The sequence below is a fragment of the Scyliorhinus torazame genome, chromosome 3, assembly GCF_047496885.1.
Source record: "Scyliorhinus torazame isolate Kashiwa2021f chromosome 3, sScyTor2.1, whole genome shotgun sequence".
Lineage (NCBI taxonomy): Eukaryota > Metazoa > Chordata > Chondrichthyes > Carcharhiniformes > Scyliorhinidae > Scyliorhinus > Scyliorhinus torazame.
In genome coordinates, this window is record NC_092709.1 from 354,927,235 (window position 1) to 354,951,768 (window position 24,534).

The 24,534-nt window shown below is 48.7% G+C and overlaps 1 protein-coding gene across 9 annotated transcripts in view; it reads right to left on the reverse strand.

The window, feature by feature from the left end:
• Nucleotides 1-5,327: 5,327 nt before the first annotated feature.
• Nucleotides 5,328-24,534, reverse strand: part of znf638 (zinc finger protein 638) — a 344,100-nt gene continuing 324,893 nt past the window's right edge. For 7 of the 9 annotated variants that reach the window (XM_072497778.1, XM_072497779.1, XM_072497782.1 and 4 more), the window contains 3 exons: nt 8,286-8,408; nt 7,479-7,600; nt 5,328-5,641 (listed from right to left, as the gene is read on the reverse strand). In XM_072497778.1, coding sequence (XP_072353879.1) covers nt 5,573-5,641; nt 7,479-7,600; nt 8,286-8,408 — 314 coding nt within the window. In that variant the 3' untranslated portion in view covers nt 5,328-5,572. The remainder of the gene's footprint in view (nt 5,642-7,478; nt 7,601-8,285; nt 8,409-24,534) is intronic. The other 2 variants (XM_072497783.1, XM_072497776.1) reach the window with 1 other exon arrangement.

Consider the following 24,534-nt stretch of genomic DNA (forward strand, 5'->3'; position numbering starts at 1 on the left):
TAAGAACAAATATTTGCTTGGCATGTAGATGAGATTGAAGTCATAGCGCTGTAACTTCATCATCGATGTTACAGGAGACGCACCTTAGAGACACACCATGCCAAATCATGGAAGAGTCCACCACAGTAAAATCATAGGTTTTAGCTTTTAACTTCAAATCAGTGATGAAATGATCTATGGACTCTTGTCTTCTGTAAATGTGTTCCAACACATAACATTCACAAATGTCATTCTTTCTGGGCCTGCAATGGGCATCAAATCTGTGAATTACTTCATTAAAATTTTTACTATCTTCATCATTTGCAGATATAAACATATTAAACACAGCGATTGCTTCTGGCCTTGCCAATTAGGAGCATCGCTACTTTGCGTGAATCGGATTGATCTTCTAAATTTACTCGAGTAAGAAACAGATTAAATTGTTTTTTAAACACATGACAGTCACAGGCAACATTACCATGAAAGCAGAGACGCTTTGGTGGCTTCAATGACTCCATACTGTTAATTCTGCAATCTTCAGGTCTCGGTCAGGCATTTTCAGTGTTTAATACCATCCAACCCTGGTACCATGTAATGTTCTTGTCGGATTGCCTGATTTATTACAAGGACACTTGTAGCTAAAGCTAGAAATGATTTCTTAACATAAACAGTAAAATCATTCACAAGCAACCTCTCTCCAGCCAGTCTGAGGTCAGCTGACTGCAACATTCACTTATATACTAGTGAGCATGATATCGCCACAAGACGCACGGAGGCACAGGGTGAATGTGAAAACTCCACACGAGCAGTGACCCGGGCCGGCATCGAACCCGGGTCCTCGGCAATGTGAAGCAGCAGTGCTAACGACTGCACCACCATGCCTCCCAATATTATAGAATTTTTCATAAAGATGGAGAGTGAAGTAGTTGATTCTGAGACTAGGGTCTTGAATCTTAACAATCAAAACTACGATGAAATGAGGCGTGAGTAGGCAATAATCGCTGGGGAACATTACTTAAAGGGATGACAGTGGATAGGCAATGGCAAACATTCGAAGGGTGCATGGAGGAACTGCAACAATTGTTTATTCCTGTCTGGCACAAAGGTAAAACAGGAAGGGTGGCCAATCATGGCTTACAAGGGAAATTAGGGATAGTATTCGATCCAGGGAAGTAGCATACAAATTGGCCAAGAAAAACAACAGGTCTGAGGATTGGGAGCTGTTCAGAATTCAGCAAGGAAGGACCAAGGAATTGATTAAGAAGGGGAAAATAGTTCACAGACTCAAAACACAGGTGGTGACGATCTTTAGAGTGTCGGAAGAGCCAGGAGTTCAGGGATTGAAAGAGGCTGATATTTTGGCCTTTGCCTCCCTGGTAGCCCGGAGACATAGAACATAGAACATAGAACAATACAGCGCAGTACAGGCCCTTCGGCCCACGATGTTGCACCGAAACAAAAGCCATCTAACCTACACTATGCCATTATCATCCATATGTTTATCCAATAAACTTTTAAATGCCCTCAATGTTGGCGAGTTCACTACTGTAGCAGGTAGGGCATTCCACGGCCTCACTACTCTTTGCGTAAAGAACCTACCTCTGACCTCTGTCCTATATCTATTACCCCTCAGTTTAAAGTTATGTCCCCTCGTGCCAGCCATATCCATCCGCGGGAGAAGGCTCTCACTGTCCACCCTATCCAACCCCCTGATCATTTTGTATGCCTCTATTAAGTCTCCTCTTAACCTTCTTCTCTCCAACGAAAACAACCTCAAGTCCGTCAGCCTTTCCTCATAAGATTTTCCCTCCATACCAGGCAACATCCTGGTAAATCTCCTCTGCACCCGCTCCAAAGCCTCCACGTCCTTCCTATAATGCGGTGACCAGAACTGTACGCAATACTCCAAATGCGGCCGTAGCAGAGTTCTGTACAGCTGCAACATGACCTCCCGACTCCGGAACTCAATCCCTCTACCAATAAAGGCCAACACTCCATAGGCCTTCTTCACAACCCTATCAACCTGGGTGGCAACTTTCAGGGATCTATGTACATGGACACCTAGATCCCTCTGCTCAGCCACACTTTCAAGAACTTTACCATTAGCCAAATATTCCGCATTCCTGTTATTCCTTCCAAAGTGAATCACCTCACACTTCTCTACATTAAACTCCATTTGCCACCTCTCAGCCCAGCTCTGCAGCTTATCTATATCCCTCTGTAACCTGCTACATCCTTCCACACTATCGACAACACCACCGACTTTAGTATCGTCTGCAAATTTACTCACCCACCCTTCTGCGCCTTCCTCTAGGTCATTGATAAAAATGACAAACAGCAACGGCCCCAGAACAGATCCTTGTGGTACTCCACTTGTGACTGTACTCCATTCTGAACATTTCCCATCAACCACCACCCTCTGTCTTCTTTCAGCTAGCCAATTTCTGATCCACATCTCTAAATCACCCTCAATCCCCAGCCTCCGTATTTTTTGCAATAGCCTACCGTGGGGAACCTTATCAAACGCTTTGCTGAAATCCATATACACCACATCAACTGCTCTACCCTCGTCTACCTGTTCAGTCACCTTCTCAAAGAACTCAATAAGGTTTGTGAGGCATGACCTACCCTTCACAAAGCCATGCTGACTATCCCTGATCATATTATTCCTATCTAGATGATTATAAATCTTGTCCCTTATAATCCCCTCCAAGACTTTACCCACTACAGACGTGAGGCTCACCGGTCTATAGTTGCCGGGGTTGTCTCTGCTCCCCTTTTTGAACAAAGGGACCACATTTGCTGTCCTCCAGTCCTCTGGCACTATTCCTGTAGCCAATGATGACATAAAAATCAAAGCCAAAGGTCCAGCAATCTCTTCCCTGGCCTCCCAGAGAATCCTAGGATAAATCCCATCAGGTCCCGGGGACTTATCTATTTTCAGCCTGTCCAGAATTGCCAACACCTCTTCCCTACGTACCTCAATGCCATCTATTCTATTAGCCTGGGGCTCAGCATTCTCCTCCACAACATTATCTTTTTCCTGAGTGAATACTGACGAAAAATATTCATTTAGTATCTCGCCTATCTCTTCAGACTCCACACACAATTTCCCATCCCTGTCCTTGACTGGTCCTACTCTTTCCCTAGTCATTCGCTTATTCCTGACATACCTATAGAAAGCTTTTGGATTTTCCTTGATCCTTCCTGCCAAATACTTCTCATGTCCCCTCCTTGCTCGTCTTAGCTCTCTCTTTAGATCCTTCCTCGCTACCTTGTAACTATCCATCGCCCCAACCGAAACTTCACACTTCATCTTCACATAGGCCTTCTTCTTCCTCTTAACAAGAGATTCCACTTCCTTGGTAAACCACGGTTCCCTCGCTCGACGCCTTCCTCCCTGTCTGACCGGTACATACTTATCAAGAACACGCAGTAGCTGATCCTTGAACAAGCCCCACTTATCCAGTGTGCCCAACACTTGCAGCCTACTTCTCCACCTTATCCCCCCCAAGTCACGTCTAATGGCATCATAATTGCCCTTCCCCCAGCTATAACTCTTGCCCTGCGGTGTATACTTATCCCTTTCCATCATTAACGTAAACGTCACCGAATTGTGGTCACTGTCCCCAAAGTGCTCTCCTACCTACAAATCCAACACCTGGCCTGGTTCATTACCCAAAACCAAATCCAACGTGGCCTCGCCTCTTGTTGGCCTGTCAACATATTGTTTCAGGAAACCCTCCTGCACACACTGTACAAAAAACGACCCATCTATTGTACTCGAACTATATATTTTCCAGTCAATATTTGGAAAGTTAAAGTCTCCCATAATAACTACCCTGTTACTTTCGCTCATATCCAGAATCATCTTCGCCATCCTTTCCTCTACATCCCTAGAACTATTAGGAGGCCTATAAAAAACTCCCAACAGGGTGACCTCTCCTTTCCTGTTTCTAACTTCAGCCAATACTACCTCGGAAGAAGAGTCCCCATCTAGCATCCTCTCCGCCACCGTAATACTGCTCTTGACTAGCAGCGCCACACCTCCCCCTCTTTTGCCTCCTTCTCTGAGCTTACTAAAACACCTAAACCCCGGAACCTGCAACATCCATTCCTGTCCCTGCTCTATCCATGTCTCCGAAATGGCCACAACATCGAAGTCCCAGGTACCAACCCACGCTGCCAGTTCCCCTACCTTGTTTCGTATACTCCTGGCATTGAAGTAGACACACTTCAAACCACCTACCTGAACGCTGGCCCCCTCCTGCGACGTCAAATCTGTGCTCCTGACCTCTATACTCTCATTCTCCCTTACCCTAAAACTACAATCCAGGTTCCCATGCCCCTGCTGCATTAGTTTAAACCCCCCCAAAGAGCACTAACAAATCTCCCCCCCAGGATATTTGTGCCCCTCAGGTTCAGACGAATCTTATTAATATGGAGGGACTCAAAGTAACCGAGTGTAGAGACCTGGGTTAGTGACATGCCTGGGTCATGTCACTAGAGAGAAAACAGGCAATTATAGACCAGTCAGCATGACGTCAGTGGTGGGGAAAATTCTAGAATCCATTCTAAGATTTTATAGCAAAAGAATTAGAAAATAGTGGCAGGATCGTTCAGAGTCAGCAGGGATTTATGAAGGGGAAATCATGCTTGACAAATCTACTGGAATTCTTTGAGGATGTGACTAGTAGAATTGATAAAGGGGAGGATGTGTATGTGGTATAAAAATTTCCAAAGGGTTTTGACAAAGTCCCGCATAAATGATTAGCATGTAAAATTAAAGCACATGGGATTCGGGGTTATGTATTGAGATGGGCAGAAAACTGGTTGGCAGACAGGAAACAAAAAGTAGGAATTAATGGGTCTTTTTCAAATTGGCAGGCAGTGACCAGTGGGGTACCACAGGGATCGGTTCCTGGAACCCCAGTTATTCACAATTTATATTAATGATTTAGATGAGGGAACAAAATGTCATATCTCTAAATTTGCAGATGACATTAAGTTGTGTGGGAGGGTGAGCTGTGAGGAGGATGCAGAGATCCTTCAGTATGACTTGGGACAAGTTGAGTGAGTGCGAAATGAATGACAGGTGCAGTATGTGGATAAATGCGAGATTATCCACTTTGGTAGCAAAAACAAGGCGGCAGATTATCTGAATGGCCATAAATTAGATGGGGGGGAATGTGTAACGAGACCTGGGTATCCTCGAACACCAGTTACTGAACAGTCTCTTTTTGTGCTGCAAAGCTCTATGACCTTAAGATCATCCAATAACCTCTCTTCATAGCTGAGGCCACAGACTGGGACTACACACACAGGAAGAAATTTCAAATAAACACACCTTCTCTGGAACATAATCATGTTTAATTGAATAATAATGGAATCGCCAATTGTTACAACAATTTATGCAAAACAGAAGACAACAATACTAACCCAAAAACTACAGTTTCCATAATCGTTACAGCCGTGGAAAGATCATTTGTACAATGTTGTAACTGCCTAGCTAACTGGTAAAATAAGAGAAAGGGAACACTTGGACCCGAAATAGACTTCCACTAAAGATAGTGCTGGGTGAGTATGGCTCACATCACTTATCCTGCTTGGCCACGCGTTCCTGCTGCTTCCGAAGCTCCTCTTGTCGCTGTGAGACATATTTCTGTAAATTAGTACAAATAACTCCGGTTTAGTGCATATTTCCAGCAGAGTGGTTGGTTAGTGAACCTGTTGAATATAATCAGGGACAATTCAAGGTGATCTAGCACACTCAGGAATGGGAATCAGGGAAAACTCTCCGCGAGTTGGAGTCATACCTGGCACAAGGAAAATGGATGTGGTTGTTTGGAGGTCAATCATCTCAGCTCCAGGACATCACTGCAGAAGTTCCTCAGGGTAGGTTCCTGGGCCCGACCATCATTAGGTCAGAAGTGGGGACATTCACTGATGACTGCACAATGTCCAGCAGATACTGAAGCAGTCCATACCCATATGCAAGACCTGGACAATATTCAGGCTCGGGCTGAAATGTTTATTGTCCTTTAAGTTCCAGGCAATGACCAGCTCCAACAAGAGAGAATCTAACCATCTCTTTTTAGCATTACCTCTACGGGCGGCACGGTGGCAGTGACTAGCACTGCTGCCTCACAACGCCTGAGACCTAGTTTCAATTCCGGCCTTGAGTGACGGTCTACGTAGAATTTCCCTCTTAGTGTCCAATGGTGTGCTGGTTAGGTAGGGTTATGGCGATAGGGTAGGGAGTGGGCCTAGGTAGGGTGCTCTTTCAGAGGGTCGATGCAGGTTCGATGGGCCAAATAGCCTTCTGTATTGTAGGGAGTCTATGATCTAAATTCGTCCAATACCAGAAACTGAACTCGCCATATAAATACTGTGGCTGCAATAGCAGCTCAGAGGTGAGGAGTCTTGCGATGAAAAATCTACCTCCTGACTCCCCAAAGCTTGTCCACCATATGTAAGGTACAAGTCAAGAGTGTAATGGAATACTCTCCACTTGCCTGGATGAGTGCAGCTCCAACAACACAAGACGCTCGACACTATCTGGGACAAAGCAGCCCATCGACAATCATTCCTCCAGCACCAATGAACAGTGGCAGCCACGTGTACCATCTACAAAATGCACTGCAACATCTCACTAAGGTTCCTTTGACAGCACCTTCCAAACCCACAACCTCTACCATCTAGAAGGGATCTGTAGGGGCTGGTTTAGCACAGGGCTAAAGAGCTCAATTCCCGTACCAGCCTCCCCAAACAGGCGCCGGAATGTGGCAGCTAGGGGCTTTTCACAGTAACCTCATTTGAAGCCTACTTGTGACAATATGCGATTTTCATTTCATTTTCAAGGGCAGCAGATACCTGGGAACCCCACCACCAGCAAGTTCTCCTCCAAGCCACTCACCACCCTGACTTGGGAATATATCGCCGTTCCTTCACGGTCACTGGGGCAACATCCTGGAACTTCCCAACAGCACAGTGGGTGTACCTACACCTCAGGGACTGCAACGGTTCAAGAACGCAGCTCACCACCACCTTCGAAATTAGGGAAGGCAATAAATGCTGGCCAAGCCAGTGACACGGCAATTCCATGAAAGTTCACCTGTGGATCAATTAGAATATATGGCCGCAAAAGGATTCTGGCCTCAAAATGTGGTGCCCCACACCGCCACAGAATGTGGGCCTACAACTCAGAGCTCTCGAATGCCATGGGCCACTCTTGTGGAGAATTGTCGCTATCTCACAATAAGCAAGGAAAAGGTCTGTTTCTCATCTCACCCACAGAGTCCAAATAATGCTCACTTCAGCAGTTAAATCTAGCTGAACTCCATCCCACGCCAACCTCACCCCTATACAATATATGGTGTGTGGGGTCAGCAAAGAGTTCTGGCCTCAGTTATGGGTTTTAATGTCACTATCTTAGGATGCTGTTGTTATTTTAAGAGCGGGTGCTGAACACAATAATAGGACTAAGATGAAACTCTTACCTCCATATTCTTGTAGTGTAACACAGTGCCGCAGTGAGTCACCTTGGCAGTGTCTTCATTCGTATAGAACAGAGAACAAATCTGGCAGAAGTAACCGGTCTTTGGAACAATAAATTCAACACCTGCAGAGTCAGAACAAATGTCAGCAGGGATTTGAACTTTCCTGAAAGACTCGAGATGCAGCATCTAAATTAATCGAATCCGAGCTCCACTTGAACAGTGCCTTACATACATACACCCGCCCCTAAAAAAAACCAGGATCCTATTAACAGCACATCGGTGCGTAGCAATCACTTCCAGCGCATTTGTGGCCCCCGTAACCTTGGTGTGCACCCCCCAACCCCACAGTGCCTCACCTTTACAAACAAAACCAACCCATTGACTGGATGTGGTCCCTGTTTAGAGCAGAGAGAGAAATGTCTTTACCATCCTCCAGATTGGAAGGAGGCCATTTAGTCCATAGAATCCATGCCAGCAATTCAATTATTTCCACTCCCCGCTCCATCCCCATAGCCCTTCAGTTGGGAATTTTAAAGAGTTAGTGCTAGTGGTTCCAAGTTCCAACTTCAGAACAGAAATAACAGTGTCTAGTGAAAGAGACAGAGAGCAGAGTACAGAGAAACAAAGTGACAGAGGAAGAAAGCAAAATACATGGTAGAAAGACCCTTGACCCAGTCACAACACTCATTGATGTTCCTCCAGGAAGCAGTGCACATTTGAAATTGGCTGATAACCAATGTAGTGTGTATAACATGTTACTGTGCATCCAAGCAGCAAGAGCATTCAGCAACGTCGTGCTCAACTCACCTAGAGGGTTGCTGGACTTATAGGGCGGCATTTTAAACTCAGCAAGGGCTGGCCCGACTAACTTCATCCGCTTTGCATCTGGTTCCATCTCGGAGGAAGGCTCTCTCCTTAGCTTGGCATCTGCTTAAAATAAAATGCAATAGCCTGGTTAAAAAAAGTCAAAAGCTCAAATCACTGAGTAAGAACAGGGAATGATGAAGTGATTTTCGGGCTGTATCAGCAGGCTTTACCATTGAAGTGCCTCAAGAGTAATCCATGATTAACCATATTCACTTGTCTCGTAGCTGATACCATTTACCTGGGATAAGCCTTCAGTATCACGGAGTGAGACACACCTATACTGAGACCCCCAGGTTCAGTGAGTGACAGACACACCTGTACTGAGAGAGCCAGGGTCAGTGAGTGACAGACACACCTGTACTGAGAGACCCAGGGTCAGTTAGTGAGACACACCAGTACTGAGACACCCAGGGTCAGTGAGTGAGACACACCTGTACTGAGAGACCCAGGTTCAGTGAGTGACAGACACACCTGTACTGAGAGAGCCAGGGTCAGTGAGTGACAGACACACCTGTACTGAGAGAGCCAGGGTCAGTGAGTGACAGACACACCTGTACTGAGAGACCCAGGGTCAGTGAGTGACAGACACACCTGTACTGAGACCCCCAGGGTCAGTGAGTGAGACACACCTGTACTGAGACCCCCAATGTCAGTGAGTGACAGACACACCGGTACTGAGAGACCCAGGGTCAGTGAGTGACAGACACACCTGTTTCTAGAGACCCAGGGTCAATGAATGACAGACACACCTGTACTGAGACCCCCTGGTTCAGTGAGTGACAGACGCACCTGTACTGACAGACTCAGCATCAGTGAGTGAGACGCACCTGTACTGAGACACACAGGGTAAGCGAGTGGCAGACACACCTGTACTGAGACCCCCAGGTTCAGTGAGTGACAGACGCACCTGTACTGAGACACCCAGGGTCAGTGAGTGACAGACACACCTGTACTGAGACCCCCAGGTTCAGTGAGTGAGACACACCTGTACTGAGACACCCGGGGTCAGTGAGTGAGACACACTTGTACTGAGAGAGCCAGGGTCAGTGAGTGACACAAACACACCTGTACTGAGACCCCCAGGTTCAGTGAGTGAGACACACCTGTACTGAGACCCCCAGGTTCAGTGAGTGACAGACGCACCAGTACTGAGACACCCAGGGTCAGTGAGTGAGACACACCTGTACTGAGAGACCCAGGGTCAGTGAGTGACAGACGCACATGTACTGAGACACCCAGGGTCGGTGAGTGACTAGACGCACCTGTACTGAGACACCCAGGGACAGTGAGTGACAGACACACCTGTACTGAGACCCCAAGGTTCAGTGAGTGACAGACACACCTGTACTGAGACACCCAGGGTCAGTGAGTGACAGACGCACCTGTACTGAGACACACAGGGTCGGTGAGTGACAGACACACCTGTACTGAGACCCCAAGGTTCAGTGAGTGACATAGACACACCTGTACTGAGACACCCAGGGTCAGTGAGTGACAGACACACCTGTACTGAGAGACCCAGGGTCAGTGAGTGACATAAACACCTGTACTGAAGGATCCAGTGTCAGTGAGTGACAGACACACCTGTACTGACAGACTCGGGGTCAGTGAGTGACAGATACACCTGTACTGAGACCCCCAGGATCAGAGAGTGACAGACACACCTGTACTGAGACACCCAGGGTCAGTGAGTGACAGACGCACCTGTACTGAGACACCCAGGGTCAGTGAGTGACAGACACACCTGTACTGAGAGACCCAGGGTCAGTGAGTGACATAAACAACTGTACTGAAGGATCCAGTGTCAGTGAGTGACAGACACACCTGTACTGAGACACGCAGGGTCAGTGAGTGACAGACACACCTGTACTGAGACCCCCAGGATCAGAGAGTGACAGACACACCTGTACGGAGACACCCAGGGTCAGTGAGTGACAGACGCACCTGTACTGAGACACCCAGGGTCAGTGAGTGACAGACACACCTGTACTGAGACCCCCAGGTTCAGTGAGTGACAGACACACCTGTACTGAGAGAGACAGGGTCAGTGAGTGACAGACACACCTGTACTGAGACACCCAGGGTCAGTGAGTGACAGACACACCTGTACTAAGAGAGACAGGGTCAGTGAGTGACAGACGCACCTGTACTGAGAGACCCAGGGTCAGTGAGTGACAGACACACCTGTACTGAGACCCCCAGGGTCAGTGAGTGACAGACACACCTGTACTGAGACCCCCAGGGTCAGTGAGTGACAGACACACCTGTACTGAGAGACCCAGGGTCAGTGAGTGACAGACACACCTGTACTGAGACCCCCAGGGTCAGTGAGAGACAGACACACCTGTACTGAGACCCCCAGGTTCAGTGAGTGACAGACACACCTGTACTGAGAGAGACAGGGTCAGTGAGTGACAGACACACCTGTACTGAGAGACCCAGGGTCAGTGAGTGGCAGACACACCTGTACTGAGAGAGACAGGGTCAGTGAGTGACAGACACACCTGTACTGAGACCCCCAGGGTCAGTGAGTGACAGACACACCTGTACGGAGAGACCCAGGGTCAGTGAGTGACATAAACACCTGTACTGAGACACCCAGGGTCAGTGGGTGAGACACACCTGTACTGAGAGAGCCAGGCTCAGTGAGTGACAGACACATCTGTACTGAGAGACCCAGGGTCAGTGAGTGACATAAACACCTGTACTGAGACACCCAGGGTCAGTGAGTGACAGACGCACCTGTACGGAGACACCCAGGGTCAGTGAGTGACAGACACACCTGTACTGAGTCACCCAGGTTCAGTGAGTGACAGACACAGCTGTACTGAGAGAGCCAGGGTCAGTGAGTGACAGACACATCTGTACTAAGAGATCCAGGGTCAGTGAGTGACATAAACACCTGTACTGAGAGACCCAGGGTCAGTGAGTGAGACACACCTGTACTGAGAGACCCAGTGTCAGTGAGTGAGACACACCTGTACTGAGAGACCCAGGGTTAGTGAGTGAGACACACCTGTACTGAGACACCCAGGGTCAGTGAGTGACATAAACACCTGTACTGAAGGATCCAGTGTCAGTGAGTGACAGACACACCTGTACTGACAGACTCGGGGTCAGTGAGTGACAGACACACCTGTACTGAGACCCCCAGGATCAGAGAGTGACAGACACACCTGTACTGAGAGACCCAGGGTCAGTGAGTGACAGACACACCTGTACTGAGAGACCCAGGGTCAGTGAGTGGCAGACACACCTGTACTGAGAGACCCAGGGTCAGTGAGTGACAGACACACCTGTACTGAGACCCCAGGTTCAGTGAGTGACAGACACACCTGTACTGAGACACCCAGGGTCAGTGAGTGACAGACGCACCTGTACTGAGACCCCCAGGATCAGAGAGTGACAGACACACCTGTACTGAGACACCCAGGGTCAGTGAGTGACAGACGCACCTGTACTGAGACACCCAGGGTCAGTGAGTGACAGACACACTGTACTGAGACCCCCAGGTTCAGTGAGTGACAGACACACCTGTACTGAGAGAGACAGGGTCAGTGAGTGACAGACACACCTGTACTGAGACACCCAGGGTCAGTGAGTGACAGACACACCTGTACTAAGAGAGACAGGGTCAGTGAGTGACAGACACACCTGTACTGAGAGACCCAGGGTCAGTGAGTGACAGACACACCTGTACTGAGACCCCCAGGATCAGAGAGTGACAGACACACCTGTACTGAGACACCCAGGGTCAGTGAGTGACAGACGCACCTGTACTGAGACACCCAGGGTCAGTGAGTGACAGACACACCTGTACTGAGACCCCCAGGTTCAGTGAGTGACAGACACACCTGTACTGAGAGAGACAGAGTCAGTGAGTGACAGACACACCTGTACTGAGACACCCAGGGTCAGTGAGTGACAGACACACCTGTACTAAGAGAGACAGGGTCAGTGAGTGACAGACACACCTGTACTGAGAGACCCAGGGTCAGTGAGTGACAGACACACCTGTACTGAGACCCCCAGGGTCAGTGAGTGACAGACACACCTGTACTGAGACCCCCAGGGTCAGTGAGAGACATAAACACCTGTACTGAGACACCCGGGGTCAGTGAGTGACATAAACACCTGTACTGAGACACCCAGGGTCAGTGAGTGAGACACACCTGTACTGAGACACCCAGGGTCAGTGAGTGACAGACACACCTGTACCGAGAGAGCCAGGGTCAGTGAGTGACAGACACACCTGTACTGAGAGACCCAGGGTCAGTGAGTGACATAAACACGTGTACTGAGACACCCAGGTTCAGTGAGTGACAGACACACCTGTACTGACAGACTCAGGGTCAGTGAGTGACAGACGCACCTGTACTGAGAGAGACAGGGTCAGTGAGTGACAGACACACCTGTACTGAGAGACCCAGGGTCAGTGAGTGACAGACACACCTGTACTGAGACCCCCAGGTTCAGTGAGTGACAGACACACCTGTACTGAGAGACCCAGGGTCAGTGAGAGACATAAACACCTGTACTGAGAGACCCAGGGTCAGTGAGTGACATAAACACCTGTACTGAGACACCCAGGGTCAGTGAGTGAGACACACCTGTACTGAGACACCCAGGGTCAGTGAGTGACAGACACACCTGTACTGAGAGAGCCAGGGTCAGTGAGTGACAGACACACCTGTACTGAGAGACCCAGGGTCAGTGAGTGACATAAACACCTGTACTGAGACACCCAGGGTCAGTGAGTGACAGACGCACCTGTACGGAGACACCCAGGGTCAGTGAGTGACAGACACACCTGTACTGAGTCACCCAGGTTCAGTGAGTGACAGACACAGCTGTACTGAGAGAGCCAGGGTCAGTGAGTGACAGACACATCTGTACTAAGAGATCCAGGGTCAGTGAGTGACATAAACACCTGTACTGAGAGACCCAGGGTCAGTGAGTGAGACACACCTGTACTGAGAGACCCAGTGTCAGTGAGTGAGACACACCTGTACTGAGAGACCCAGGGTTAGTGAGTGAGACACACCTGTACTGAGACACCCAGGGTCAGTGAGTGACATAAACACCTGTACTGAAGGATCCAGTGTCAGTGACAGACACACCTGTACTGACAGACTCGGGGTCAGTGAGTGACAGACACACCTGTACTGAGACCCCCAGGATCAGAGAGTGACAGACACACCTGTACTGAGAGACCCAGGGTCAGTGAGTGACAGACACACCTGTACTGAGAGACCCAGGGTCAGTGAGTGGCAGACACACCTGTACTGAGAGACCCAGGGTCAGTGAGTGACAGACACACCTGTACTGAGACCCCAGGTTCAGTGAGTGACAGACACACCTGTACTGAGTGACCCAGGGTCAGTTAGCGAGACACTCCTGTACTGAGAGACCCAGGGTCAGTGAGTGAGACACACCTGTACTGAGAGAGCCAGGGTCAGTGAGTGAGACACACCTGTACTGAGAGAGACAGGGTCAGTTAGTGAGACACTCCTGTACTGAGACACCCATGGTCAGTGAGTGACGGAGACACTTTTGTTGAACAATGTTGTAATATTTGCAATTCTCCAGTCAGCTGGTACTACCCAGTCTGTATAGGAGGACGTCTGAGAACTATGGTCAATGCCTCTGTGATTTCCACCTATAATTCCATCACTATCCGAGGTTGGCGGGGGGGGGGGGCACGGTAGCTCAGTGGTTAGCATAGTTGATTCACAGCTCCAGGGTCCCAGGTTCGATTCCTGGCTTGGGTCACTGTTCGTTTGGAGTCTGCACGTTCTCCCAGTGTCTGCGTGGGTTTCCTCCGGGTGCTCCGGTTTCCTCCCACAGTCCAAAAATGTGCAAGTTAGGTGGATTGGCCATGCTAAATTGCTGCTGAGTGTCCAAAAAGGTTGTGTTGGGTGGGGTCACTGGGGTAGGGTGCTCTTTCCATGGGCCGGTGCAGACCCGATGGGCCGAATGGCTTCCTTCTGCACTGTAAATTCTGTGACTGTTCTATGTCTATGCACCTGATCAGGCCCTGGTGATTCATTAACTTCGAAGTACAGCCAATGTGACTAACATTGCTCCTTATCGATTTTTAACCCATCAACTGCATTGTGTTTCATCATGACTTGAGCAGCATCCTTCTTCCTCAGTGAAGACAGGTGCAGAGTGCTTATCTAGTACATAGAAGTGTTTAGAAATTTGAAGTGATTCACTTTGGTAGGAAAAACATGGAAAAACAATATAAAACAAAGTGTACAATTCTATCGGGGTTGTAGAAGCAGAGGGACCTGGTGTGTGTTTGCTTGAATCATTTAAGTTGGCATAGAATTCCTGCAGTGCAGAACAAGGCCATTTGTCTCATCAAGTCTGCACCGACCCTCTGACAGAACACTCCACCGAAGTCCACTCCACCGTCTTGTCCCCGTAACCCCACCTAATGTTTCAACACTAATTGGCAAAGGATCATGGCGAATCCAGCTAACCTGCACATCTTTGGACTGCGGGCGGAAACCCGAACACCCAGAAGAAATCCATGCAGCATCCTTGGCTTTACTAATATGGGCAGAGCAAACAAAGGCACGGCGGTTTATGTTCAACTTGTACAAAACACTGCCTGGCTCAGCCTCAACTAAAGTACTCTGCCTAAACTAGTAGGCATTGGAGAGAGTGCAGAAAGGATTCAGGAGGACGGTTCCAAGGATGAGGGACTCCAGTTGCATAGATAGATTGGAAATGTTGGGACTCTTTTCCTTAGATAATAGGTTAAGTCAAAATTAATTAATCCAGCCTCAATTTGTGCTTGCTGACAAACCTCCTCACTTCACACCTGAAAAATGTTTAGACTATGCTGCTGGGATCTTAGCCTCCAATCATTTTGTCAGTTCCCCTTAATATTTTCAATCAAATCACCCACAATTCCAGGGATTATAACCCTCGTTGTTTAACTCTTGGAAGTCCAGGTACCATCCTGGTAAATGTATGTGCACTCCTTCCAAAGTCAATACATCCTGTGGCCTAAGCAAGGCTTTGCATAGCTGAAGACAGACTTCTAGCCTGTGGAATTTAGATAGAAACAGCCAGTATTTCATTGACATTATTTGATTAATTTTCTGTTTCTCTTCATTGCATTTTTATGCTATGTATAACAGGGCCCACAAGTCTCTCTAGGCCTCCACTATTTCTAGCTTTTCACCATTTAAAAAATAAGGTGCATAACTGAGCCCAACACAGATCCTTGTGGAACACGATTAGTTACATACTGCTATTTAGAGTGTTTGGTCACTGCTACTCGGTGTATCCCTGCCATTCAGCTTTTTGAAGGATACAAGATCCTGAATGGTATTGACAAGGTGGATGTGGAAAGGATGTTTCTACTTGTGGGTGAGTCTAGAACTAGGGGCACTGTTTTAAAATTAAGAGTCACCCTTTTAGGACAGGAGATGAGGAGAAATTTTCCAATTAAGGGGCAGTTTAGTGTGGCCAAACCACCTACTCTGTACACCTTTGGGTTGTGGGGGTGAGACCCACACAAACACAGGGTGATTGTGCAAACTTCACGCGGACAGTGACCAGAGGACGGGTTCGAACATAAGAACTAGGAGCAGGAGTAGGCCATCTGGTCCCTCGAGCCTGCTCCACCATTCAATGAGAATATGGCTGATCTTTTTGTGGACTCAGTTCCACTTACCCGCCCGCACATCGTAACCTTTTATTCCTTTACTGTTCAAAAATATATCTGCCTTTGCCTTAAAAACATTTAACGAGGTCGCCTCAACTGCTTCACTGGGAAGGGAATTCCACAGATTCACAACCCTTTGGGTGAAGACGTTCCTCCTCAACGGAGTCCTAAATCTGCTCCCCCTTATTTTGAGGCTATGCCCCCTAGTTCTAGTTTAATTTGCCAGTGGAAGCAACCTGCCTGCTTCTATCCCATTTATTCCCTTCATAATTTTATATGTTTCTATAAGATCCCCCCCCTCATTCTTCTAAATTCAATTGAGTATAGACCTAATCTAATTTGTCTCTCCTCATAAACAAATCCTCACAACTCCGGAAGCAATCTAGTGAATCTTCTCTGAACCCCCTCCAGTCCCAGTACATCCTTTCTTAAGTAAGGCGACCAAAACTGTACACAGTGCTCCAGGTGTGGCCTCGCCAGCACCCTATACAGCTGCAACAGAACCTCCTGCTTTTAAACTCCATCAGTCTAGCAATGAAGGACAAAATTCTATTTGCCTTCTTAATTACTTGCTGCACCTGCAAACCAACTTTGTGATTCATGCACAAGAACACCCAGGTCCCTCTGCACAGCAGCATGCTGCAATTTTTTACCATATAAATAATAGTCCATTTTGCTGTTATTCCTTCCAAAATGGATGACCTCACATTTACCAACATTATACTCCATCTGCTAGATCTTGCCCATTCATTATTTCCTTCTGCAGACTTTCGGTGTCCTCTGTACACTTTGACACATTACACTTGGTCCCCAACTCCAGATCACCTATGTAAATTGTGAACAATTGCAGATCCAACACTGATCCCTGAGGCATACCATAGCCACTGATCGCCAACCGGAAAAACACCTATTCATCCCCACTCTTTGCTTTCTGTCACTAAACAAATCCTCTATCCATGCTAATATTATTATAGAATTTACAGTGCAGAAGGAGGCCATTCGGCCCATCGAGTCTGCACCGGCTCTTGGAAAGAGCACCCTACCCAAGCCCACACCACCCTATCCCCTAACCCAGTAACCCCATTCAACCAACACTGAGGGCAATTTTGGACCCTATGGGTAATTTATCATGGCCAATCCACCTAACCTGCACATCTTTGGACTGTGGGAGGAAACCGGAGCACCCGGAGGAAACCCACGCACACACGGGGAGAACGTGCAGACTCCACACAGTGACCCAGCCGGGAATCGAACCTGGGACCCTGGAGCTGTAAAGCAATTGTGCTAACCACTATGCTACCGTGCTGTCCGTGCAGAGGAGATTCACTAGATTGATTCCGGATTTGAGAGGATTAGTTTATGAGGAGAGACCAAGTAGACTGGGACTATACTCATTGGAATTTAGAAGAATGAGGGGGGGTGGGGGGATCTTATAGAACATAATACATTAACCGTTAATGCCATGCGCCTTTATCATATGCAGCAGCCTTTTGTGTGGCACCTTGTCGAATGCCTTCTGGAAATCCAGATACACCACATCCACCGGTTCCCCACTGTCCACCGTGCTCATAATGTCCTCAAAGAATTCCACTAAATTAGTCAAACATGACCTGCTTTTCTTGAACCCATGCTGTGTCTGCCCAATGTGACAATTTCTGTCCAGATGTCTTGCTATTCCTTAATGATAGATTCAAGCATTTTCCCCACTACAGACGTTAATCTATCCGACCTATAGTTCCCGCCTTTTGTCTACCTCCTTTTTTAAACAGTGGTGTCACATTTGCTGTTTTCCAATCTGCTGGAATTGCCCCAGAGTCCAGCATATTTCGACAAATTGCCACGAGCGCATTTGCTATTTCCCCCACTCTTTTAGTACTCTTGGATGCATTCCATCAGGGCCAGGAGACTTGTCTACCTTTAGCCCCATTAGCTTGCCCAACATTACCTCCTTAGTGAGAATGATCGTTTCTAGGTCCACACCTGCCATAGCCTCCTTCCAACAATTATTGCCATGTTATTCGTGTCTTCTACTGTGAAGACCGACACAAAATGCCTATTCAAATCGTGAGCCATTTCCTCATTTCCCATTATTAAATCCCCCTTCCCATCCTCTAAAGGACCAATGTTTACCTTAGCTACTTTTCCGTTTTATATATTTGTAGAAACTTTTGCTACCTGTTTTTATATTCTGAGCTACGTTACTCTCATAATCTATCTTACTTTTCTTTGTAGCTTTTGTCGTGGTTTTCCGTTAAAAGTTTCCCAATCCGCCGGGTGCGGCGATGACCAGCTGAGTCGCACGTTTCGGCAGCTCCCGGTGAAACGGACCTTTGGGTTCTTGATAGGAGCCCCAATGGCAATTTTGATGGCTAAAAACACTGTGCGGTAAACCAGAAGGGAATCCCCCCTGGATACGGATGAAAAAAGGAGGAGAAAGTGGCCGGATTGCAGTGGATCCTTTAGAACAGCGGCAAGGAAGGCAAGCAAAAACCAAGATGGCGTCGGAAGGTGGCAGTTTAACATGGGACCCTGAACAACAAGAGTTCTTGAAATGCTGTGTGGAAGAGCTCAAAAAGGAAATGAAGAAAGAGCTGTTAGCCCCGATACTACAGGTGATCGAAGGGCTAAAGGAGGAACAAAAGACCCAGGAGCGGGAGCTTCGGGTCGTGAAGGCAAAGGCAGCCGAGAATGAGGACGACATACAGGGCCTGGTGGTGAAGACGGAGATGCATGAGGCACATCAGAAACGATGTGTGGAAAGGTTGGAGGCACTGGAGAACAATGCAAGGAGGAACAACCTGAGGATTCTTGGTCTTCCTGAAGGTGTGGAGGGAGCGGACGTCGGGGCATATGTGAGCACGATGCTGCACTCGTTAATGGGAGCGGAGGCCCCGGCGGGTCCGTTGGAGGTGGAGGGAGCATACCGAGTGATGGCGCAAGGACCGAGAGCAGGAGAAATTCCCAGAGCCATAGTGGTGAGATTCCTCCGTTTTAAGGATAAAGAAATGGTCCTTAGATGGGCAAAGAAAACTCGGAGCAGTAAATGGGAGAACGCGGTGATCCGCGTTTATCAAGACTGGAGTGCGGAGGGGGCGAGAAGGAGGGCGAGCTTTAATCGGGCCAAGGCGGTGCTTCATAAAAAGATAAAATTTGGAATGCTGCAACCGGCAAGACTGTGGGTCACATATCGAGGAAGGCACCACTACTTTGAGACGGCGGATGAAGCGTGGACTTTTATTGTGGAAGAAAAACTGGAATAAACGGGTTATTAAAAAGAACGTTTGAACAAAGTGGTGGGGCGAATGTGGGGGGCGAAGAGGGGGGTTAAAAAGGGGGGAAAAGAGGAGTTTTATGTACTAATCCTGCGATGTGGTAACTTTTCTCTCTTCCACAGGTGGTGATGGGGGGAGGAGGGGAGGTGGAGGAGATGGGGCGTTGGCCATTGGGGGCGGGGCCAAGGGAGAAGCGCGGGCTTGGTTCCCGCGCTATGATAATCATGGCGGGAATAGAGAAGCAGGAAGGAGGGGGCGTCGCACGGTGCGAGCCGAGGTCACAGGGGGAAGCCGAGGTCGGCCAGAGTTTGCTGACTTCTGGGAGCAACATGGGGGGAGTAATTACGCTAGCGGGGGATCTAGCGGGGGGGGGGGGGGGGGGAATTACTGGGTTGCTGCTGCTGGGGAGGGGGGAGCTGGTATGGGAGGGGATGGGCGGGGGGGCACCGCCTGGGGGAGATACAGCTGCGTGGGAACCGGTGAGGAGCTGGAAAAAGGGGATGGCTAATCGACAAGGGGGGGGGGGGGTAGGAAGCCCCCCAACCCGGCTGATCACGTGGAACGTGAGAGGGCTGAACGGGCCGATAAAGAGGGCACGGGTACTCGCACACCTTAAGAAACTTAAGGCAGATGTGGTTATGTTACAGGAAATGCACCTGAAACTGATAGACCAGGTTAGGCTACGCAAAGGATGGGTGGGGCAGGTGTTCCATTCGGGGCTAGATGCAAAAAACAGGGGGTGGCTATATTAGTGGGGAAGCAGGTAATGTTCGAGGCAAAGACTATAGTGGCGGATAACGGGGGCAGATACGTGATGGTGAGTGGCAAACTACAGGGGGAGACGGTGGTTTTGGTAAACGTGTATGCCCCGAACTGGGATGATGCCAATTTTATGAGGCGGATGCTAGGACGCATTCCGGACCTAGAGATGGGAAAGCTGATAATGGGGGGAGATTTTAATACGGTGTTGGAACCAGGGCTGGATAGGTCGAAGTCCAGGACTGGAAGGAGGCCGGCAGCAGCCAAGGTACTTAAAGATTTTATGGAGCAGGTGGAAGGTGTAGACCCGTGGAGATTTAGCAGACCTAGGAGTAAGGAGTTCTCGTTTTTCTCCTATGCCCATAAAGTCTACTCGCGAATAGACTTTTTTTGTGCTGGGAAGGGCGTTGATCCCGATGGTGAGGGGAACGGAGTATACGGCTATAGCCATTTCGGATCACGCTCCACACTGGGTAGACTTGGAGATAGGGGAGGAAACAGGAGGGCGCCCACCCTGGAGAATGGACATGGGATTAATGGCAGATGAGGGGGGGGGGGGGGGGGGTCTAAGGGTGAGGGGGTGCATTGAAAAGTACTTGGAACTCAATGATAATGGGGAGGTCCAGGTGGGAGTGGTCTGGGAGGCGCTGAAGGCGGTGGTTAGAGGGGAGCTGATATCAATAAGGGTACATAAAGGGAAGCAGGAGAGTAAGGAACGGGAGCGGTTGCTGCAAGAACTTTTGAGGGTGGACAGACAATATGCGGAAGCACCGGAGGAGGGACTGTACAGGGAAAGGCAAAGGCTACATGTAGAATTTGACTTGCTGACTACGGGCACTGCAGAGGCACAATGGAGGAAGGCACAGGGTGTACAGTACGAATATGGGGAGAAGGCGAGCAGGTTGCTGGCACACCAATTGAGGAAAAGGGGAGCAGCGAGGGAAATAGGGAGGGTGAGGGATGAGGAAGGAGAGATGGAGCGGGGAGCAGAGAGAGTGAATGGAGCATTCAAGACATTTTATAAAAAATTATATGAAGCTCAACCCCCGGATGGGAGGGAGAGAATGATGGGCTTTTTGGATCGGCTGGAATTTCCCAAGGTGGAAGAGCAGGAAAGGGTGGGACTGGGAGCACAGATCGAGGTAGAAGACGTGGTGAAAGGAATTAGGAGCATGCAGGCGGGAAAGGCCCCGGGACCGGATGGATTCCCAGTCGAATTCCATAGAAAATATGTGGACTTGCTCGCCCCGGTATTGACGAGGACCTTTAATGAGGCAAAGGAAAGGGGACAACTGCCCCCGACTATGTCTGAAGCAACGATATCACTTCTCTTAAAGAAGGAAAAGGACCCGCATATAGACCTATTTCCCTCCTAAATGTAGATGCCAAGATCCTGGCCAAGGTAATGGCAATGAGAATAGAGGAATGTGTCCCGGGGGTGGTCCACGAGGACCAAACTGGGTTTGTGAAGGGGAGACAGCTGAACACAAATATACGGAGGCTGTTAGGGGTAATGATGATGCCCCCACCAGAGGGGGAAACGGAGATAGTAGTGGCGATGGATGCCGAGAAAGCATTTGATAGAGTAGAGTGGGATTATTTGTGGGAGGTGTTGAGGAGATTTGGTTTTGGAGAGGGGTATGTTAGATGGGTGCAGCTGTTGTATAGGGCCCCAGTGGCGAGCGTGGTCACGAATGGACGGGGATCTGCATATTTTCGGCTCCATAGAGGGACAAGGCAGGGATGCCCTCTGTCCCCATTATTGTTTGCACTGGCGATTGAGCCCCTGGCGATAGCGTTGAGGGGTTCCAAGAAGTGGAGGGGAGTACTTAGGAGAGGAGAAGAGCACCGGGTATCTTTGTATGCGGACGATTTGCTACTATACGTGGCGGACCCGGCGGAGGGGATGCCAGAAATAATGCGGATACTTGGGGAGTTTGGGGATTTTTCAGGGTATAAATTGAACATGGGGAAAAGTGAGTTGTTTGTGGTGCATCCAGGGGAGCAGAGTAGAGAAATAGAGGACCTACCGCTGAGGAAGGTAACAAGGGACTTTCGTTACCTGGGGATCCAGATAGCTAAGAATTGGGGCACATTGCATAGGTTAAATTTAACGCGGTTGGTGGAACAGATGGAAGAGGATTTCAAGAGATGGGATATGGTATCCCTGTCAATGGCAGGGAGGGTGCAGGCGGTTAAGATGGTGGTCCTCCCGAGATTCCTCTTTGTGTTTCAGTGCCTCCCGGTGGTGATCACGAAGGCTTTTTTTTAAAGGATTGAAAAGAGCATCATGGGTTGTGTGTGGGCCGGGAAGACCCCGAGAGTGAGGAAGGGATTCTTACAGCGTAGCAGGGATAGGGGGGGGCTGGCACTACCGAGCCTAAGTGAGTATTATTGGGCCGCTAATATTTCAATGGTGAGTAAGTGGATGGGAGAGGAGGAGGGAGCGGCGTGGAAGAGATTAGAGAGGGCGTCCTGTAGGGGGACTAGCCTACAGGCTATGGTGACAGCCCCATTGCCGTTCTCACCGAGGAACTACACCACAAGCCCGGTGGTGGTGGCTACACTGAAGATTTGGGGACAGTGGAGACGGCATAGGGGAAAGACTGGAGCCTTGGGGGGGTCCCCGATAAGAAACAACCATAGGTTTGCCCCGGGGGGAATGGATGGGGGATATGGAATGTGGCAAAGAGCAGGAATAACGCAACTGAAAGATCTGTTTGTGGATGGGAAGTTCGCGAGTCTGGGAGCGCTGACCGAGAAATATGGGTTGCCCCAAGGGAATGCATTCAGGTATATGCAACTGAGGGCTTTTGCGAGGCAACAGGTGAGGGAATTCCCGCAGCTCCCGACACAAGAGGTGCAGGACAGAGTGATCTCAAAGACATGGGTGGGGGATGGTAAGGTGTCAGATATATATAGGGAAATGAGGGACGAAGGGGAGACTATGGTAGATGAACTAAAAGGGAAATGGGAAGAAGAGCTGGGGGAGGAGATCGAGGAGGGGCTGTGGGCAGATGCCCTAAGCAGGGTAAACTCGTCGTCCTCGTGTGCCAGGCTAAGCCTGATTCAGTTTAAGGTATTACACAGGGCACATATGACTGGAGCACGGCTCAGTAAATTTTTTGGGGTGGAGGATAGGTGTGCGAGGTGCTCGAGAAGCCCAGCGAATCATACCCATATGTTTTGGTCATGCCCGGCACTACAGGGGTTTTGGATGGGGGTGACAAAGGTGCTTTCAAAAGTAGTAGGAGTCCGGGTCGAACCAAGCTGGGGGTTGGCTATATTTGGGGTTGCACAAGAGCCGGGAGTGCAGGAGGCGAGAGAGGCCGATGTTTTGGCCTTTGCGTCCCTAGTAGCCCGGCGCAGGATATTGCTAATGTGGAAAGAAGCCAAGCCCCCGGGGGTGGAGACCTGGATAAATGACATGGCGGGGTTTATAAAGCTAGAGCGGATTAAGTTCGTCCTAAGGGGGTCGGCTCAAGGGTTCACCAGGTGGTGGCAACCGTTCGTCGAATACCTCGCAGAAAGATAGATGGAATGGAAAAAAGAAGGCAGCAGCAGCAGCCCAGGATCGGGGGGGGGGGGGGGGGGGAGGAACCAGAAGGTCTCTCAGGGTTGTTAATATATACTGTATAATATGTATAGGTCGTTGCTACAGATAATTATATATTGGACTGTTAAATTATATTTTTTGAGAGTGTTACTTGTGAAAAGGCAGTTGCCAATCAGGGTTAGTTTTCATTTTTGTTATTTATTATTTATTCATTTTCTGTTTATAAAATAGGTCATTGCTATTTGTGTTGCTATAATATTGTGTAAAGATTGCACAATGTACTGTGTTGGTTGGCCAAAAATTTTCAATAAAATGTTTTTTTTTTTAAGTTTCCCAATCCTTTAGTTTCCCACTAATCTTTGCCACTTTGTATGCCTTTTCTTTCAATTTGATGCACTCCTTTATTTCCTTAGATATTCATGACTGATTATCCCTTTTCCTACAGTCCTTCCTTTTCCCGGTCCTCGGCGCTGTAAGACAGCAGTGCTAACTACTGCACCACCAGGCTGCCCATAGTCCGAAATGGTTTCTTCCATATCCTCAGATTGCGACCCTTGGTTCTGGAAACCCCTACCAACGGGAACATCCTTCCTGCACCTACCTTGTCTAGTCCTGTTAGAATTTTATAGGTTTCTATGAGATCCCACACCAGCTCACCCACCCACCCAGCTTTGTGTCATTTGCTAATTTGGAGATATTGCATTTTGTTCCCTCATCTAAATCACTGATATATGTATTGTGAATAGCGGAGGTCCAAGCACTGATCGCGGCAGAACCCCACTAGTCACTGACTGCCATTTGGAAAAAGACTGGTTTATTCCTACTCTTTGTTTCCTGTCTGCCAACCAGTTTTCTATCCATCTCAATACTCTATCCCCAATCCCTTACGCTTTAATTTATCACACTATTCTCTTAAGT